The sequence below is a fragment of the Danio aesculapii genome, chromosome 9 (genome assembly GCF_903798145.1).
Source record: "Danio aesculapii chromosome 9, fDanAes4.1, whole genome shotgun sequence".
Lineage (NCBI taxonomy): Eukaryota > Metazoa > Chordata > Actinopteri > Cypriniformes > Danionidae > Danio > Danio aesculapii.
The window spans coordinates 14,317,709-14,339,954 of NC_079443.1; the positions used below are offsets into that span (position 1 = coordinate 14,317,709).

The 22,246-nt window shown below is 37.5% G+C and overlaps 1 protein-coding gene across 17 annotated transcripts in view; it reads right to left on the reverse strand.

Moving 5' to 3' along the window:
- Positions 1–22,246, reverse strand: part of mycbp2 (MYC binding protein 2) — a 239,118-nt gene that overhangs the window by 154,810 nt on the left and 62,062 nt on the right. For all 17 annotated transcript variants that reach the window (XM_056464968.1, XM_056464976.1, XM_056464962.1 and 14 more), the window contains exons 10-15: positions 15,445–15,583; positions 15,251–15,327; positions 4,540–4,744; positions 4,288–4,452; positions 2,955–3,113; positions 194–398 (exon numbers count right to left, since the gene is read on the reverse strand). In XM_056464968.1, coding sequence (XP_056320943.1) covers positions 194–398; positions 2,955–3,113; positions 4,288–4,452; positions 4,540–4,744; positions 15,251–15,327; positions 15,445–15,583 — 950 coding nt within the window. The remainder of the gene's footprint in view (positions 1–193; positions 399–2,954; positions 3,114–4,287; positions 4,453–4,539; positions 4,745–15,250; positions 15,328–15,444; positions 15,584–22,246) is intronic.

Genomic DNA, 22,246 nt, shown 5'->3' on the forward strand with positions numbered 1-22,246 from the left:
TATATACATATATATATATATATATATATCCATATGTACTATTGTATTATTATTACTCTTTTTAGTCATGTCTTTTGTGATATATTGTTTTGTTTTTTGAGTGGGGCAATTTCACATACAGGACATTGTGAATATTTGGTTTATTGTGATCTTGTTGTGGAGCTGTTAGTGTGTGTTGTTTGTCTTCTCTCACCCTCCTGGCACTCTGTCAGGTCGGCCACTGCTCACACAGCTGGCCCCGTATCCAGTGCAGTCTCCACACACAGTGCACACCATACACTGGTCCAGCTTCCACTTGTGCATGCCTGGCTGACACATCATAGACTTCTCCTCCTTTTCGTCCAGCTCGTCCTCCAGGTCCTCGTCCATAGCGGTGGCCATGTTCTCCACTCCAAACGCTGCAGCAGGGGGGAAAAAAACACGTGTTTAAACTCAGCTGAGCACACAGACTGGAAAATTACAGCATGACAGGAAGACTGAAGGAGATGTACACTGTATATAACCATAACTAACAGAATATTAGTTATGGTTATATACATGTTAATAATACCATGCTGTAGAGCTGCATGATATTGTAAAAATCTGACATTGCGATGTTTTGTTTTTCTGCCATATATATATTGAGATATACATACAATTTTACCAGATGGGTTAAATAGCGCTGGTAAGAATTCAGGAAGAAAAAATTTAATAATCCAATGTAAAATAGCATTGCATAGTCTACATTGTAAAAATAATTCAATAAAATCAGTTTCATGGTACAATTCCTTCCTGCCTGAATGCTTTAAACTCTCTCAATATGTTTATACAGTCACAGGCCTTAAAACGCATGCAAATGATAAACTTTTGCTTCATTATTTATGGTAAACCTCTTCAATGACTCTACAAATTTCATGTTCTAAACTGCAGCTCCTGGTCAACATCAATTCCTATTCAACATTGCAAATCCTGCTATGTAACTATTGTGGATGCGATATAAAATGATATAAAGTGCAGCCCTCAACCACATTAAAGTTAGCTTGTGATTTTAATGCACTTTATTCTATCATGTTTAGTTTCTAAATATTAATACAGCACAGATGTAATAATAATGATAATAATAATACAGAGTTTCTACAGGTTTAACCAAGTCAAATTGAAAATGTCCTAAGGCCTTTCAGGACCATTATGAACAATTTAAAAACATCTTTATATTACATTATAATACTAAAAATAATAAAAGGCAAATGTTATTTATAAAATGTTATTTATTACAAAATTGAAGACAGTCCTATGACACAAATTAGCACTGTTACATGGAAACAAACATTTAAAAATATTTAAAAGAGCCTAGAATGCAATATTTCAGCAAATACTTTTTAAAGTCTAAAAATTAGGATTTTTAAAATACTTTAAGATCCCAAAAAAAGCCCTGTAGTAAAATTATTTGTTAAAAAATCCTATAGACTTCCTTTAAAAATATTTTTTTAATATACAATAAATATACAATATATATACAATAAATATACAATATATATACAATAAATATACAATATATATACAATATATATATATATATATATATATATATATATATATATATATATATATATATATATAAATATAAATAAAAATAAAGAAACTGTTAACCATGCAAAAAACAAGTCTGTAAATAAACAGATTCAAAATGAATGTTTTGAATGTTTATGACATAATCTGATAATTAAAAACAGCCAAATTTTAGTAGATATATCAGCCTTCGCTGCTAAGGTAAAAATAAATAATTTTGAACTATATATAGCACAGTTAAAACATATTTACAACATTTTAAATACGTTTCCTTGTCCTATTATATTCCTATTAAAAATCTAATCTGTTTTCTACATCTAAACTACCTGACAAACATTTTGTCATTGATCCCAGTTATAAGAGCAACAAATAATAACTTGACTTCTTGTTGATCATTTGGAAAAGTGGCAGAAGGTAGATTTCTGTTGAACTGCATTCCCAATCATCACAAATACTGCAGAAGACCTACTGGAACCCGCATGGACCCAAGATTCTGAGAAAAATCAGTCAAGTTTGGTGAAGGAAAAATCATGGTTTGGGGTTACATTCAGTATGGGGGCGTGCGAGAGATCTGCAGAGTGGATGGCAACATCAACAGCCTGAGGTATTAAGACATTTGTGCTGCCCATTACATTATAAACCACAGGAGAGGGCAAATTCTTCAGCAGGATAGCGCTGCTCCTCATACTTCAGCCTCCACATTAAAGTTCCTGAAAGCAAAGAAGGTCAAGGTGCTCCAGGATTGGCCAGCCCAGTCACAAGACATGAACATTATAGAGCATGTCTGGGGTAAGATGACGGAAGAGGCATTGAAGATGAATCCAAAGAATCTTGATGAACTCTATGAGTCCTGCAAGAACACTTTATTTGCCATTCCAGATGACTTCATTAATAAGTTATTTGAGTCATTGCAGAAATGTATGGATGCAGTCCTCCAAGCTCATGACAGTCATACACAATATTAATTATTTTTCCACTGCAGCATCACTTTATTTTCTATACTGTACATTATTTCTGTTAAGTGACAAGACATTTGCCCAAGCATAGTCAGACCTTATTGTCCTAATTAAATAATTAAAAATCAAGGCATGATCATATTTTATTTTGGTCAAATATGTGTAATCTAGAAGCCTTTAACTTTCATATAGGCCACTTCTGATACCAAATGATCAATCAGAAGTCAAGTTATTATTTAATGTTGCTAAAACTTGGATAAGCGACAAGAATTTTTCAGGTGGCGTACTGTATGTGACTTTGGAATTTTAAATGTTCAACACAATAACCTTTACTCATATTTATAATAATTCAGTTTTTTTCTTCTTTTTTAAAGAGCTTTGGGAATATTCAGGCCCTTTGCAAGTGTATATTTTTCATGGCTGGTGTGAAAAGTATGAAGGTGTTCTCACCTTTCCCTGCCTGGCTCATAGCTCCAGTGTCTCGGCCACACTGTCCTTTGTTGTTCACTCCAAATGTCCACACCTCCCCGCTCTTGGTCAGGACACAGGTATGAGCTTTTCCCATGGCTACCTGAGTTACAAAGTGTCCCTTCAAATCTGATACCTGGCCTGTGAAGAACACAGGGAAAAAAAAAACAGTAAAGCAACTAACATCACTTGTCAGCTTTAATAATTTTGTGTAATAAAAAAACACTAGTTGTTTGGTTCACTTAGTTATTTTAATCATGACCAAAGACTAAACCTTAAGAGATGTATATTTTGCGAATGAAGTAATGTTGTGTTAGCTTAAAATCACAAAGATATTACAAAATGTGTAAAGAAGTCCAAAGAGAACACAGAATTCCTTCATCAAACACAAATGATGATCTGCAACATTCAAAACATTTTTTAATGCCTGTACCGATCTATATTGTAAAATGTAAATCCTGCAACAAGAAAAAAAATTAGGATGCAACTTATAACATAATTTCCTACTTCCAAATTGGTCAAAATGTCGCTATAAAGGCAGGGAAGATTTGCTTTCATCTTAACCAACATTATAAAGAGAAGATATGCCATTTCAGGCAGGCCTCGGTTTTGGGCCCTCATTTATTTGTTATTTATTTTTGCTCCTTTTGGACATATTTTTAGGTAGTAAAAAAGCTGAAGATTTTTTTCTTTCCATTTGGCATGCGTTATTAAATTCCATAACACTCTCACCAGTCCTTACTCCTTATTTGCGTCTAATACCCCACTTTGTCACGGGGGCATGAGTTAAAGTCAGGCATCCTGCTGATTTGATTCAGAAGGGCACTTTTTTGTCAGACGGCTCACTGGTCAGGTATACATCCACACTAAAATATCAAGGTGAAAGTCATCATAGCTTGCGTAGAATAGACCCAGCTCCCAACCCAACTTTGAGAATAGATTAACGGGGATAATTTATTTTTTGCACTGTAAGAGTCTCGTGTTAACGCAGCACGTTAACGCCGATAACGGCCCAGCACAAAAAAAAACACAAATGATTTCAGAATTAAAGTTTCCCTATATGTAGAGAAGAAACTGGAGGAATGCATCTATGACATCAGCAGTTAAGCTAAGCTGGCAGAAACCCAGTTTCATAAAGAAAAAAAAATATGCAAGCCATTTATTTATATAATCGGATGTCCATCCAAATATGGAGGTTTCTAAATATAACCCACTTTTTGTGAATGTAGATCATGAACTGGCTCTAAATGATCTCTCCCAGAGGAGACAGAAATATGGTTTTACAGAGGCCATCAATTTTTTAACAGACACTTACAGGTACTGTCACTGTAAATGGCATCCTTGCCAAACATGTAGAGCTCTCCATCTTTAGTGATGATGCTGCTACTGCCATTGTTGCAGGCTGTGTAAACGGCCGTCTTGGTTTCGAGTTTGATCATCTTCTTGGGTTTGTAGGGCTTTGGTTGTCGTCTGCTTTTTGCTAAAGACAAACATGAAAAACTAGAGATTTAGCATGCATTTGAAAACAACATTATCTTTAGATTCCTGCCATAAATTCCTGTCATACTTGACTCTCCGTCCTCCCCTTTGCTGGCGGAGCCCGTGAAGAAGACGCTCCCATCCTCCGCCACTAACAGAGCGTGGGAGCCGTCATGTCCCACTGAGAACTGCACAATCTTGGGCGATTTAGTGACGGGCAGCTCCACCCACTTCCCAGACGATGGTCCGCCCTGCTTGATACCGAGGCTCTGATACTTTCCAGTATAGTAGATCTGCATCAGTGGACAGGAAGACAACAATGTTTACATTTCCCTTGTGTGTTATCAAGTCTGTTAACAAATGCATCTGACAGATAACAGACATACACTGAACACTAGATAAAGCATTCAAGTGACGGGACAATTATTTTGCGACTGCTAATAACTGTGCCCTTTTAGAGAAATAGCTCACACTTGTGCAATATCTGGCATTCTTAACTCAACGTCATGTCTGTCTAAACTTTTATGTTTTTCACTTCCACAGAATACCACACAAAGATGTAAGGAAGGATGTTTGAAAATAGTCATACAAACTTAATTGTGCTTAATAGTCATTTAGCCATTGTGAAATTGATCTTCCACTCAAGGGTGCTGTGGCACTTAAATATCAATTTATCAATTTGAAAATGTCCCTCATAACAATTTATTGCATAGCTGTCTGAAATACTTGATTCTGATTGGTCAGTCATGACATTCCAAGGCATGTTATTCCAAGATAACCACCACTGACTAAGAAAGGCTCGTCCGGGTATCTTGACCAGTGAATATGTTCACATCCATATACATATATCCACATTAATATTTATATGCTTGTCTGTCACACTTAGGCATGGGCTGGTATAAGATTCTGACGGTATGACAACCTTGGATTAAAAATATTACGGTTTCACGATCTCACAATATTATGGTTACTGCTAAAAAACTAAAATAAAATATATTCTTTTTAAATGTATGGGGTTAAAAACAAAAAACATTTTTCACTTTTAAACAATATATTTTATTTTGAGAAACATTTAAAATATTTTGTAAGAGTATACATGACAGGCTAAATGAATTTTTGACTTCTGCTGTCTTCATTTGTTTCAAAAACAGATTTCTTTACCATTTAAAACGATATTTTCTGCTGGAGATTCTGTTGTCCTAAAAAAAACTTAAATTAAAAATTTTACACATACCTTAGGAACGATATTGCCGAAAATTGACCTTGACCTTTTCAAAACGAGGTATACTATAAAAACGGTTATCGTCCCATGCCTTGTCAGGCTGCTGTTTTTGACTGTTTGGCTCCTCCTTACGACTGGACAATATTTATTTATGCTCCCTTAATTCCACTTAGCCGGTTTCTGTCCCCAGCAGGCACACAACATCATAAGACATTAATATTAGGTTACATTTAGGTTGTGATGCTAGGTGACCAAAATTCAATGTCTAGCCAGTGTCTAAAGACAATGGTATTTTGATATCAAATACTGACGTATATTCACCAGGTATGGCAGCCCAAATCTAACAACTAATAGACATCATAGTGGTAATGTCCACACAGCTTCAAGCTTTAACATAATTAGACGTTGATATTTGGTTGTTTTGGGTTGCATTGAAAACGGACCAAAATCCAACGTCTGTCTGATGTTGGACACTGACGTCGGTCTGACATTAGGTTCTGAAGGTTTGTGGATTTTTTTTCCACAAAAACTGCAACGTCCCACTTATTTGGGGTTCAATCTGGCGTCATATTGACGTCCTGTGCCTACTGGGTAAGTTTTGCTTTTGATTAAAGAATTAATAAACTATTATTGTTCAGAACAATGTTTTGTGCATAACTTTCATATTTTGTGGCAAGAAGCCATGTAATATGTGGTATAAAGTACAACCAGGACAGGTTTTGTCAGTAAAGCTGGTTCCCTACATCTCCAGTACCTGCTTTCAGATGGAGCAGCTTTTACTACATAGAACCTAGGGCTAAAAAAATTAATCGAAGACAATTTTCATGTGCATTTTGTAAGTGAAGCCACGGTCACACTGGACTTTTCTCCCAACAGACTTCCATTCATACGCACTGGAATGCGTCAGACCGGAAACGCAAGCGCAAGGAAAGTGTGACAAGTTTCACAGTTCGCTGCATCGCAAAGTTAAAGCTCGATGAACTCTGACCTGCAAAATTGCATCACGTGACTGCATGAGACCAATCGAAGATCAAAACATGATCTTTCTGGACAGGAAAATAGGACAGAACAAACTCTAGTGTGACCACGGCATAAAAGTGGCTCTGTAATCAGCTGTAGATATCCAGAAGCTTCTTTCAGATGGAGTACCGTTTGCTACACAGAGCCACAGTTCAGTGACAAGCTAAGCAAAATATTGTGGACAATTTAATTGGCATGATCATAAAATCAAAAGAGAATCAATTGTTTGCATCACTTCTGTATCATATAACTTGTCGTATGATTATTAGTCATGTTAAATTAATAAAAGTAGGGCTGCACAAAATATAGTTGATCAGCACAACAACTGAGTATACATGTAATTTTTGGAGTCATTGGAACGTATAACTATAACAGAGTGAAACTTAACGTACAACATATGTAACGCTCAACATTTGTAACTTTAATGAAGAATAATTTTACAGACTTATTAATACAATGAAGACTATGCAGCGTTATTTTTTCATTATTCAAGCTCTGTACTGGGATACAGTTTGACTCTCTGGAAACCCAAGCACTGTTTCTTGTTATTTTTCTTTGCTCTGCTGTAATTCTTGCTTGCAATTCGTTTATTATTTTTATACTTGATGCAAACCCTTACAAAATCACCCCAATCAATCTAAGTTCAAGATTTTTTTTTTCCACAAAAAGAGCTATTTGAACAGAAAAACTAAATATGGAAATGTCAGAGTCATGCTTCCTTGACCAGATGTGCATGACAATCGCAGCTTTTGCTAAAATGCGATTTCATTTTCATTCCAATTTATTGTGCAGCCCTAATATAATGTACTTAAACACATGTGAAAAAAAATTAACTACACAATCACAGTGCATCCTGAAAGTATTCATAGCGCTCCACTTTTCCCACATTTTTTATGTTACAGTCTTATTCCAAAATGGATTAAATTCATTTATTTCCTCAAAAACATTACCTCATAATGACAATGTGGAAAAAAAGATTTTTTGAAATTGTGGCAAATTTATTACAAATAAAAAACCTAAAGCAATCACATGTACAAAAGTATTCACAGCCTTTGCTCAATACTTTGTTGATGCACCTTTGGCAGCAATTCCAGGATTAAGTCTTTATGAATATAATGCCACAAGCTTGACACACTTGTCTTGGGGAATTTTTGCCCATTCCTCTTTGCAATACCTCTCAAGCTCTATCAGGTTGGATGTGAAGTGACAGCATACAGCCATTTTTAGATCTCTCCAGAGATGTTTAATAGGATTTAGGTCTGGGCTCTGGCTGGGCCACTCAAGGACATTCACCGATCTGAGGTCAAGAGCACTCTGAAGCAAGTTTTCATTCAGGAGTGTCTGTACATTGCTGCATTCATCTTTCCCTCTATCCTGACTCGTCTTCCAGTTCCTGCTGCTGAAAAACATCCCCACAGCATGATGCTGCCACCACCATGCTTCACAGTAGGGATGGTGTTAGCCTGGTGATGAGCGGTGCCTGGTTTTCTCCAAACTATAACGCCTGGCATTTACTCCAAAGAGTTCAATTTTAGTCTCATCAGACCAGAGAATTTTGTTTCTTATGGTCTGAGAGTCCTTCAGATGCCTTTTGGCAAATTCCAGGTGGGGAGTGGCTTCCGTCTGGCCACTCTACCATACAGGCCTGATTGGTGGATAAATAAATAAAATAAATAAATAAATACTTTATTTGTACTTTATTCAATATGAACACATTACATATATAAATATTGGCAGTGTATCTTTAAAGTGTCCCATGGAATGCTAATACTGTAGTTCAGGAATGGAAAACACCTTGGCTGCAAACAACGATGACAGAAAATGCACGTCAGCATTTCTGCAATCAATTAATGCATGTGCACGAAGAATTACATGACCTTCTTTTATATTACAGACCACAGCCTTTAGGAAAGTTGCCCAGTCACGACTTATCCGGTCCTGCTTTTACTGCTATGCTCAGTGGACTGGATAATCTCCAGATAAGGTAAAGAGTGAGTTCAGTCTTACAGGATGATAAACCTACAGCAGCTCTCATATCTCATGAGGCCGGGCACACACACACACACACACTGCACCTCCCTAAAACATACTCCAATGCTACAGATGAATGAGACGCACCCAATACTCAAATTTAACTTTTAGCCACACCTGACAACGACAAGTCCACTGAGATAATAAACCACCCATGAATTATCTACCAGCATTATTTAACAGAATATTTTTGTAACAATTCCAAATCTAGTCATCAGCAAAATGGCTGAATTGTTTTACTTTCCAAAGTCGATTTGTTCTTGAATTTAATGCTTATTGTGTGTTTTATTCAGTCCACTCCCTGTATTTGTACTGCTCTAGGATCACGTGTAAATACACACAAGCTGTGCTCCCCTTTGGCCTCTATAACGCTCCAGTATCACATAGTGTCAAAGAGCTCAGTGCTCGACTGGAAGGGTAGAATAATCAAATTACTTCCAGTTATTTAGGCATGAGTGCGACTCCACAGGCTTCTCTTTCACACCAGAGACACCATCACTGCCTGATGTAAAACCTCACACACTGCTCTAACAAGCAGGTACACATATAGTATCTCACTCAACCTCCGCTTGATGTAGATTTATGAGGACTGCAAAATAAATGTACTTCCTAAATGGCCAGATGATTGTGCGCCAGCTGAATTTATTAAGGGCTACGCTTCAGCGAACTTTTATTAGACAAAGTGTTTAATCGTAGAAAAGCTTTTGTTTGTAGTTTAGATTTACAGTGACATAACAGCGACTCAGCAAAAGCAGAGTAAAGGTGCCAAGTTAAAGCAGCTGTGTGCCTGCTCATAATTCAATGTAAAGGCAAAATGCCATGTAAAAGCCAGGCTAAATTATGTCTTCTCTGACCCACCTGAGCCGCTACTATCACAATATACAGTTTTAATTGGTGTGTAAATGCATTTATGCCACCTCTGAGCAGCATTAAGCTATTTGTGAAAAAGCCACTTAACCCAACTCGAGAAGCACTTCTGTGCCACATTTGTGTTGTAAATGTAGCACAACACAATGCAAAAACACACAAAAACAACTACTTAAAAAGTAACTTTGGACAATTTTTAGGAATGCAAGAGTTATATTTAGGGCTGCAACTAATGATAATTTTAATAATCGATTAATCTGTCGATTATTTTTTTGATTAATCGATGAATCGGATAAAAACAAAAAACATGAAAAACATTCATTTCCAACCCTTTATTCAAAAATAAAAATAAAAACTAAGTAGTTTTGTCCTGTTCTCAATCCAAATATCTAAAAAAATCTTTTAATCAAGATACATATGAGACACATAAAATAGAATGAGACATTATGTGTTGTTTTCTGTACAAACAACCCATCAAAATTAAGTCACTATTTGCTTAAACAAGCAAATATATTTGCAAATAGGGTGAGAAAAATAATCTTAATGCAGGGTATATGCAATTTCAATACCTTTTTAAAGGGTCACAAAACACCAAAACATGTTTTTTGAGCTGTTGACAGTCGTTTATGTGTCCCACGTTGCTAAAATCACTATTAGGACACACATATTTCACAAAAAAAAAAAAAAAAAGTGAAAATTGGTTTTTGCTGCATTTCAAGCAAATTCGTTCTTCTGGTTTAAAACCAATTCTTGAAGCTGCGTCACAGCGATTAGATTCTTGTGTGTCTGTACCTGCGAGTGCATTGTGATGTCTCTGAGTGTGCAGCATTAATTCATGAGAAAGACTTGGTTCAAACCAATCAGCATGCTCTATTGTGTATGCCGTGCAACTACATTAATATGCACAATAGCTTCGAAGACTGTTTTTACCTGTTACAGTGTTCAGACGGCAGAGAGACGCCACATTATGTTGTCAAAACAAGTGGAAGAAGAAGAATTGTTTGGAGACACAGGTCGTCAGTGTTGCGGCAACAAAAGTTTTGTTTTCATTTACCGCTATGAGAGCGCAGCTGGACTCACGTGCGGACCCCCGTGCACGCGACACGCCACAGAAATACGTTTGTAAGGAACATTTTTTTTACCCAAGGGCTTTTCGCATCTGGAAATGGTGAAATCCTGATTTGCTGCTCGTCTCCTTTTAAAAAAAAAGACACGGCTCTAGTTGGTGTTGATTGTCCGGTCTCTACTGATTTGGTAAGTGAGCGATCAGTGGTCTCTGTTTGATTATTCAGATGCCGAAGTTATTTCGTATCATCAGCAGTACTCTTTCAGTTTTTAAAGACAAACCTTAGTCAAAATGATTTAGTTACTACGTTTACATTACATTAATATCACTACAACATTATAGACTGAAAGTTCAGATGTAAATGCTGCTCAGAGTGTAAACATGTAAATACCGCAATCAAACTATTACTGTCTTGAAGGATTTTTGCCGCATTTTGTGACAGGATAGCCTATACACACACACGGCTTTCTGACGCTACCTACCAAGTGCATCTATGTTACAGAGAAATGCGGAGGTTTTTTTTTCCCCATTTGCCGTGCGGTATTAAACACTGCATTAAAACAACACTCTTCCAGCAGTTCCTCGAATCAATCTCGCTTGTCACTGGGGGCATGCATGAAAACGTTCCTGAATGAAAGTGCCAAACTGCAGTTAAAGTCCACAAATTAATAATTTGGCAAGTAATTTGATTACTGATGTCCATGTAAACACAGTCACTGTCTTTCTCCCTTGTGTCTGTGTTTGTTTTGCCTCTGTGAAAATCAGCGCGTTCCCAAACTGAAACTCCCATTTTTATGCAAATTTTTATGCACCTTCCTTCTTTCCCTCCTCCGACACTCCCACCTAAACAGAGCTGGACACACCAACTTTCCTGACTTTTTCCAAACTAGAGGTGTAAAAACACCCTGCTGAAACAGGGGGGGGTTTGGTGGCCCTTTAAGACTTTTTAAAGACCTTCTCAGAATATTTTAAGACCTCGTCGCCACTTCAAGTTCTAATCAGTATCAAACCTTTAACTTAATAAACAGATGTAGTTAAATAAATGAATGGAGCACAACCATATATAAGCTCAGAAGAAACAAACCTTGATAGAATAAATTATGCGGTTGTTTTCAGTGGTTTAAACTCGTCTTTCTCCAACGAGGAGTACGTAAACTTACATTATCCCATTTTGCTGTCTGTTTTGCTCTATGCCAGGGCTATTCAATTAGTTTGTCATGAGGGCCAGTTCATAAAGAGCATCCCAAATGAGAGGCATATTAGCATATTATATATAACAGCATATTAGCCCATATGTTGTATTTTTGCTCCTTAAGACACCCTTGTTGTATTTTTCTACATTAAAATGTGAATATATTGTATTTTGAAACTACATAACATCACTGCATTATACAATAGACTTTTTTTTACAAACATATTCAAATGTTTTATTTCAAAGCGCAACAAACGCAGTGCATTGCTTAAGTAGGCTTCTTCTTCATTCAGACACCTTCATATGTTGTGTTTTGCATAACAATTAGGGCTGCAACAATTATAGATTTTGGTTGCACAATTTGTCTGAAGAATAATCATGGTTTAATGGTTATCACGTCTAATGTAAATGTAAGCTTTATATTAGTTAAGTATTTAAATTAACGGTTGTTAACGCTGCAATAGTTAACCCAGTGTGTGTGCGTATTAGCCTTGGTGTAGCTATAAGCTTGGAAGTTCAAACTAGCGCACAGGTGGCATAGCTTTGTTTAGTTGCAGCGGTTTCATTCCATAAAACAGAAATGGAGCGTCGAGAAGCCTTTAAGCTTAAGTATCCAAATGTTTTCGGCTGCTTGCACCACTCACTCAATGTCAGGTGACTCACGCCATGCGCAGCCTTCAACTGCAGCTCGTGCTGTAGTGAACAGACGCACATTGCTTCATAAATATAGTGGCTGTTTTTCGACTGAACTAAATTTATTTTTGATGTCTTGGTCACACTATTTGGAGGGCTGGCTTAATAACAAATTACCTCGTGGGCCGCCAATTGAATAGCCCTGCTCTATGGTTTGGCGTCACATCACCTTCCCGTATTTGTCGCAAATTACTTGATTTCTCCAGGATAGAGGAGCTTGGCCGGACTGGCCGAAGGTGTAGACATTAATAACTGTGATGGTTGGGTTTAGGGTTGGGGAATGTGCAAACGTTAATAACTGTGATGGTTGGGTTAAGGGTTGGAGAAGGTGTAGACATTAATAACTGTGATGGTGGGGTTTAGGTTGGGGAATGTGCAGACATTAATAACTGTAATGGTTGGGTTTAGGGTTGTGGAATGTGTAGACATTAATAACTATGATGGTTAGGTTTAGGGTTGGGGAAGATGCAGATGTTAATAACTTTAATGGCTGGGTTTGAGGTTGGGGAATGTGCATACGTTAATAACTGTGATGGTTCGGTTTAGGGTTGTGCAATGTGCAGACGTTAATAACTGTGATGGTTGGGTTTAGGGTTGGTGAATGTGCAGACATTAATAACTGATGGTTGGGTTTAGGGTTGGGGAATGTGTAGACATTAATAACTGATGGTTGGGTTTAGGGTTGGGGAATGTGTAGACATTAATAACTGTGACGGTTGGGTTTAGGGTTGGGGAATGTGTAGACGTTAATAACTATGATGGTTGGGTTTAGGGTTGGGGAATGTGTAGACAATAATAACTATGATGGTTGGGTTTAGGGTTGGGGAATGTGTAGACGTTAATAACTGATGGTTTGGTTTAGGGTTGGGGAAGATGCAGATGTTAATAACTGACGGTTGGGTTTAGGGTTGGGGAATGTGCAGAAGTTAATAACTGATGGTTGGGTTTAGGGTTGGGGAAGGTGCAGACGTTTATAACTGATGGTGGGGTTTAAGGTTGGGAAAGGTATAGATGTAATAACTGATGGTTCGGTTTAGGGTCGGGGAATGTGCGGACGTTAATAACTGATGGTTAGGTTTAGCGTTGGGGAGAATGTAGACTTTAATAACTGATGGTTGGGTTTAGGGTTGGAGAAGGTACAGATGTTAATAACTATGATGGGTGGGTTTAGGGTTGGGGAAGGTGTAGACTTTAATAACTATGATGGTTGGGTTTAGAGTTGGTGAATGTGCAGACGTTAATAACTGTGATGGTTGGGTTTAGGGATGGGGAAGGTGTAGACATTAATAACTGTAATGGTGGGGTTCAGGGTTGGGGAAGATGCAGACATTAATAACTATGATGGTTGGGTTCAGGGTTGGGGAAGGTGTAGATGTTAATAACTGTGATGGTTGGGTTTGGGTTGGGGAATGTGCAGACATTTGGTTTGGCGTCACATCACCTTCCCGTATTTGTCGCAAATTACTTAATTTCTCCTGGATAGAGGAGCTTGGCCGGACTGGCTGAAGGTGTAGACATTAATAACTGTGATGGTTGGGTTTAGGGTTGGGGAATGTGCAAATGTTAATAACTGTGATGGTTGGGTTAAGGGTTGGAGAAGGTGTAGACATTAATAACTGTGATGGTGGGGTTTAGGTTGGGGAATGTGCAGACATTAATAACTGTAATGGTTGGGTTTAGGGTTGTGGAATGTGTAGACATTAATAACTGTGATGATTTGGTTTAGGGTTGGGAAAGGTGTAGATGTTAATAACTGTGATGGTTGGGTTTAGGGTTGGGGAATGTGTAGACATTAATAACTGATGGTTGGGTTTAGGGTTGGGGAAGATGCAGATGTTAATAACTATAATGGCTGGGTTTGAGGTTGGGGAATGTGCAGACGTTAATAACTGATGGTTCGGTTTAGGGTCGGGGAATGTGCAGACGTTAATAACTGATGGTTAGGTTTAGCGTTGGGGAAAATGTAGACTTTAATAACTACGATGGTTGGGTTTAGGGTTGGAGAAGGTGCAGATGTTAATAACTATGATGGCTGGGTTTAGGGTTGGGGAAGGTGTAGACGTTAATAATGGATAGTTTGGTTTAGGGTTGGGGAAGGTGCAGACGTTAATAACTGTGATGGTTGGGTGTAGGGTTGGGGAAGGTGTAGACGTTAATAACAATGATGGTTGGGTTTAGGGTTGGTGAATGTGCAGACATTAATAACTGATGGTTGGGTTTAGGGATGGGGAAGGTGTAGACATTAATAACTGATGGTGGGGTTCAGGGTTGGGGAAGGTGTAGACGTTAATAACTGATGGTTGGGTTTAGGGTTAGGGAAGGTGCAGACGTTAATAACTGTGATGGTTGGGTTTAGGGTTGGGGAAGGTGTAGACATTAATAACTGACGGTTGGGTTTAGGGTTGGGGAATGTGCAGACATTAATAACTGATGGTGGGGTTCAGGGTTGGGGAAGGTGCAGACATTAATAACTGATAGTTGAGTTTAGGGTTGGAGATGGTGCAGATGTTAATAACTGTGTGGAGTAGATGCCACCTTGCTGACAACATAGTGTTGACATGTGGGTCTACATAACTTTAAGTAAGGCCTCTACTACAAGTTACGCCCCCTCCATGTTAGGCCCCTGTCCTGAAGTCCGCAGACAGACCCAACTCATTTAGTTTAATACTAACACAGGGACACTTAAGAACTTAGAGAGATAAGTCTACCTTCCCAGATGCCGTTTTCATCAAAGCAAACTCTCTGCCAGCACCAATCAAGGCTGCTTCCTCATCAAACCCTGTGCCTGAGGATAAACACACACACGCACCGCAAAAGAGACAACACCAAGTTAGCGTATTTAAACACTCACTTCCTTTTAAACACTGACACTGTTGTACAAATGTGTGTGCATAGGACTCACTGATGATATGAAGATCTTTCTCCAGGTCAAAGAGGGAGATCCCACAGGCATGTAGACATTTCCTGGCCAGTTTGAGCTGCAGCTCCTGCTGTAGGGCCGGATCTGAGCTGGTGGCATAGATCCGCACCACAAAGCCATCCTAAATTAATCAAGAAACCATATATCATCATAAAAATGCCGTCTTTTTCTAGTGCACAAACTTCTGCAGAAGAGGAAGCCAGCGGACGTGTTTAAGCACAATGATATGATTATACAGTGAAGCTGAGCTGTAATAAGGGGGTCTTTAGGGGTGATGTATTGCATCTTTTAAATGGCTGTAATAAGTGGGTCTTTAGGGGCATGTGTTGCATCTTTTCAATGCTCAAAACACCTTGTTCCACCAAAAATGCTAATTCAACAAGCAAGGACTTGTAGTTTGACTCAGATTGAAAGATTCTTTGAAGAGAAACATTTACACTATATTCATGTTTGTTTACTTGAGCACCAGAGTTAGTTTGACATAGTGACTATCAGTTACAGCAGAGCCAGTAGTGTTTCATTTTTGCCTGACTGTTAAAAGCATCCCCCATAATTGGCAACCCAAGCAACCCTTTTCACCGTTTTACTTCTCATGCAGTCTTAAGTGGCAAAAGCTTTTAACATCCAACCAACATATGAACTTGTTGATCTGGGTAATGTCACTCTTTTGCCTTCCTCCATGACAGCTTTGATACTTTGAATGCATCATTTCCATGGGTGTTGCTTCAATTTGTGAGCTTTATGCGTTGGCTATGAGTGATCTTGTGTGCATTTGCTATCGCACATTTCAAGAGTCACCCTTCAGCCTTAAAGTTGTGATCACATTAGTGACATTTTAGGCAGTTTTTGAGGACAAAAAGGTCTATTGTCAATAATGTGTAAACGTATGAAGCACAGCCTACAAAGACATTTCAAAAGCAAGCAGCTTGTTTTTGGTAAAGCTGCACATTTGTATGACCAACCTCAGATTCCCACTGTAATGGCTGTAAATGTAATCATACTTTAACACAACTTTACATTCATATGTGTGAATCACTCCATTGATCTGGCTGGTTCTGAATATTCTTAAGCACAGTCTGGTGATATAATATGATGACACAAACAAATAAACAAACAACAACAAAAAAATTACACTAAAATTACCAGTAGAGGCCTGTGTTATTGAGTCATTGGATCATTTATATAAAAAAAATAACTGAATCATTAAAAAATTAAGCAAGGTACTTGATAAAGTACCGGCGGCTAGCCAGTTCTATTTATTTAATTAAAATGCGAAGTCCTTAAGGCATAATCCTTCTCATAGTGATGATGCTTGAAGAAATTCTCCCGGTTTAAAGTCTTTGTGCCAGCAGCTAGCTCTCTGCAACTCTCACATGGTCACCCACTGAAGCTAAGCAGGGCTGTGCCCGGTCAGTACCTGGATGGGAGACCACATGGGAAAGCTAGGTTGCTGCCGGAAATGGGGTTAGTGAAACCAGCAGGGAGCACTTAACCTGCAGTCTGTGTGAGTCCTAACCCACCAGTAGATTGATCGGGAGTCTATACTGCTCAGTGAGCGCCATATATAAATATAAGGAATTATTATTCTGAATAGATTAAGGAGTCACTGGCAAACTCATTTTAATTCTAAAACATTCAGGAATTAAATTCTGTAGCTTTCCACAAATGTTATGCTCCTACTTTAAAATGATTTCCTTGGCAAAACAGAGAACAACAGACAATGTTGTCAATGTCTCTTACAATCACTCACAATTAACCTCTTTACTGAACAGTTGCGTAAAATAAATTTTACATATTTGAGATCACACTCAAACAATGAAAGAAAAGTGCCACTTAAGGCTAGGTTCTACTTCTACATCAAGTGCATGTGCTAGGTCCAGCACAAACTTCACACAATCTCACAATTATCAAAAAAATTAATACCATGTTGCGACAGAGCAAGATCTGTGATTGGCCAACTTGATACAGCTGTAAAAAGTTTGGGCAGGGCCCAAACATAACATAACATATAATGTGAAATTTAAGACTTTTTAATACCTTTTTAAGACCATTAAGCATTAAATTTAAGACCTAAATGACAATAACAAAAACACGCATACACAAAGATAAAATGCAAAATCACAAAATTAGTGGTAAAATAAATGTATTCAAATTGAACAGTACTAAAGACAGATTTAGATGCACCATTGAACTACAAAAAAAAAAAAAAACATCTTAAGGCTGATTTATACTTTCACCTGGCACAGCATCGCCTACCCCATGAAACGGGTGAGGCTTTTATACTTTACGGGTTCACCATTGATATTTTCTTTTAAACGACAGGGAAATAAACAGACCTTTAAATCAGACGGATAAACAGAAGTAGAAAGTTTCTGGAACTAGGTCATATCATTAATATCATTGAAGATTTTTAAACATTGCTTTTTATTATTTTCATAATTTATTTTTAATGATTATAGATTATAGATAAGATTTTTATAAACATTCAAGATTTTTTTTTCAATCAAACTTTGATGCATCACTTGCTTTTGTTTATATTTCGGACAGTTAAAAAAAAAAAAAAAAAAAAAAAAAAAAAGTACACTTACTAAAAATACTGACTTTTTAAATTTTTATTTTGCCCACTCAACAATTCACACATTACTGTCTTGCTAGTTTCTGTCCTTTACTAAGCTAAAAAGGCAATAATAGTCCAACATTCCTGACCATTATCCCCAATAAAGCCTAGAAATTGGGCATCAGTATATTGTAAATTGATAGGTTCAAATATTCCTTTCCAGTTATCAAAAACATAGTTTGTTATTTAATTTTAGGTTGTAACTTGTAAATTGTTTTAAATTGAAAATTGTAACATTTACATCAGTGTAAAACCTATGAATGGTGGAAAAACATATTCTGTAATATAAAAACATGGGTCTCCACTTTTGCATGGCCTCTTTTTTGTTTTAACAAACAACTTATTTTAAACTTTGACTTATTCCTCAAGTTTTTCCAAATTTTTACAAAAACTTCCCTCCTTTCCTACGGCTGTTGCAATTTCTAGCCAATAATTATTGGTCATCTGGTTATCTCTATGATCAAGCATGGACGGATCATAAAGATATCTGTACAGTCATACCTCTTTCAGACAAAATCTCTTCAAAGTGTTTCATATTCAACTCAAATCAAACGCGGCGCCGCGTGAACTGTTCACCAGAGTCTCAAGAAATTTCATGAGCTCCGCCTCAAAAATCATGTCGCACACCCAAAGCGAACCTGCGAAAACACAGCGATGACGTCACATTCGCCGCGCGCACTGAGTTTAATAACAGAAAGCTGATTGGCTATTGCATGTTGGTCTCATTTGTAGTTTTAATACCGCAAATTACATTTGGACTAGGCATGGCCCGGTATAAGATTCTGACGGTATGATAACCTTGAATAAAAATATTACAGTTTCACGATTAAATTGCGATTTTTAAATTTTAGACTTTTTAAGACCCCGCTGAAACTCTGGAAGATGGTGATGGGAGTGTTAAGGTCTAAATGGACAATTTTGTTTTGTGTTTATTTTATGCAAGAGTGTAGATTTGCTTTTAATACTGGTGGGGACCTAAGTGAACTAGTTTTGGTGCTGAGAACATTAAAACCTACCGTAGGGCCTTTCATTTGACAGCAAGGAAAGGCACAACTAATCACAATGTACATACCTGACAAAAGTCTTGTCAAGTCTTGTCGCCTATCCAAGTTTTAGGAACAACAAATAATAACTTGCCTTCTAGTTGGTATCAGAAGTGGAATAAAATGCAAAGGCCTCTAGATTATGCTTATTTTACCAAAATAAAATATGATCATGCCTTGATTTTTAATTATTTAATTAGGACAGTAAGATCTGACTTTGCTTAGACAAAAGTCTTGTCACTTAACAGAAATAATGTACAGTATAGAATATAAAGTCATGGTGCAGTGGAAAAAAAATTATATTGTGTATGACTGTCATGAGCTTCCCATGAGGAGGACAGCATCCATACATCTCTGCAATGACTCAAATAACTTCAAATAACAAAGAAAGCGTTCTTGCAGGACTCCCAGAGTTCATCATCATTCTTTGAATTAATCTTCAATGCCTCCTCTATTTTACCCCTGGCATATTTAATAATGTTCACATCTGGTGATTGAGCTGGCCAATCCTGGAGCACCTTGACTGTCTTTGCTTTCAGGAATTTTGATGTGGAGGTTGAAGTATGAGAAGGAGCGCTATCCTGCTGAAGAATTTGCCCTCTCCTGTGGTTTGTAATGTAATGTGCAGCACAAATGTCTTGATACCTCAGGCTGTTGATGTTGCCATCCACTCTGCAGATCTCTCGCACGCCCCAATACTGACTGTAACCCAAACCATGATTTTTCCTTTACCAAACATGACTGATTTCTTTGATAATCTAGGGTCCTTGTGGGTTCCAATAGTTCTTATGCAGTATTTGTGATGATTGGGATGCAGTTCAACAGATGATTTATCAGAAAAATCGAACGTCTGTCACTTTTTCATATGATCAACAAGAATTTATTAATTGTTGCTCGTCCAACTGGGATCGATGACAAGACTATTGTCAGGTAGTGTATTATGTTTGATAGAGGTAGGGCTCGAGTACAGAATGTGATTTAACCCTTTCTATACATCTACGTTAATGAGAGTTGACAGACCATTGTTTTATTTTTGGAGGCAATTAAATGGTGGGTCTCACCTCCATCCATGCTAATTCTACAGCTTTGATTTTATGATAAATGTTGTTGAACTCTCCTTCTTCCTTGAATGAGTGTGAGTTTAAGCTAATTCTACAATAGCATTGCATATATTTCCAGCATAAATACAAAACACAGGCACACTGAAACCGCACATAGAACATAGAGACTCCACTGCCTACTAGCATTTCAGAAGTCCTTTCGGAGAGCAACATAGAAAGAATTCTTAAATATAAATGCTTACAAAGGTGTTGGCTATGTGCAAGGGACGAACAGTGGGGTATGGCGATCACTCAATGAAGTAGAAATTGGGCTTTATACATACAATGTACATACAAAGTTTGTATAGTGAATTTTTCAACTTTTTATTTAATTAAAATCAGAAGCCCTAGAGACATAATCCTTCTCCTAGAGATGATGCTTGAGGAAACTCTCCATGCTTAATGTCTAGCGGGACTGCAACTTAATACCAAGTGGTTAAACTTTCTTGTGATGACTGAGCTTCTTCCATAGCTCACCAGAATAGTCTTAATCTTGGAGGCATTGACACCATTAGAGGCTTTAGGCTCTCTGAGCGATCATGTGAAGGAGAATTTAACTGTGTCAGCCTGCACACAGAATATACACCGTCAAACTTACTAGGCCAGTTTCATCCAGAAAAACACACACTTCAGTTAAGGGTGTGTTCACTATGGTGAAACAAGGCTTGCAGTCTGTAAATTTGCATGTGTGAGAGCATGTGATAAAAAAACATGATAAAATACTAGAGCCTTTGATTTGCTGCTGTTAATGAGTTTGTAAGTGAGCTTTCAAAAAAGCTGATTCTTGCTCCAGGCAAAATCACGCTGTTAAGATACGCACATTCCCTTCATCCAACCTCAAAGATATTTGCCACAGCAGTTCATAATATAAACCCATCCACTTGCCTCTTTTAAATCCCATTCACACTATAATGACTACAATAAATGCATAAATATATATATTGCACAAATGCATAAACAAAAATATATATGTTAAAAAAGTCTAAATTTAAAGGGTCACCAAAACGTTTTTTGAGATGTTGACAGACATACAGTATATGTTTCCTATACTGCTAAAAACACTATTAGGACACACATAATTAAAAAAAAAAGTGAAAATTCGTTGTTTTTGTGTTATTTCGAGCAAATTCGTTCTTGCGGTTTGAAAAGAAATTTAGCAGCTACGTCACGGCGATTAGATTCTTGTGTGAATTCCAGAATGGAGACTGGTTGTCTGTACCGGCGGTTACAACGCGACATCTTTGAGTTTTCATCATTAATTCATGAGATAGACTTGGTATTAACCAATCGGCGCACTGTATTGTAAAAGAGGCTAAACTTCATTAATATGCATGATAGCTTCAAAGACTGTTTTTACCTGTTACAATGTTCAGACGGCAGAGAGACGCCACGTTGTGTTGCCAACCGTAATTAAACAAGTGGAAGAAGAAGAATTGTTTGGAGACATGGGTCGTCAGTGTTGCATTTAGAAATGTGCTGCGACAACGGTTGTTTTTAATTCCACAGCTGGACTGTACTTCTTTCTGCACGCGACAGAAATACGTTTGTAAGGAACATTTTTTACCCGAGAGCTTTTCGCATCTGGAAATGGTAAAATCCGGACTTTTAAAAAATACACGGTTCCAGTTGGTGTTGATTGTCCTGTCTCTACAGATTTGGTAAGTGTACGATCAGCTTTTGTTGTTTATGTTTATTCAGATGGTAAAGTTAGTCAGTATCGTCAGCAGTACTCTTTCAGTTTTTAAAGACAAACCTTAGTCAAAATAATTTAGTTACTAAGTTTACAGTACGTTAATATCACTACAACATTATAGACTGAAAGATCCGATGTAAATGCTGCTCTCCAAATGTAAACATGTAAACACAGCAATCAAACTATTACCGTCATGTAGAATGTTCGCCGCATTTTGTGACAGGATAGTCTATACACACACGACTTTCTGACACTACCTACCGAGTGCATCTAAGTTAAAGAGAAATGCGTAGGTTTCTTTTTCCTCCCATAAGGTGTATGGTATCAAACG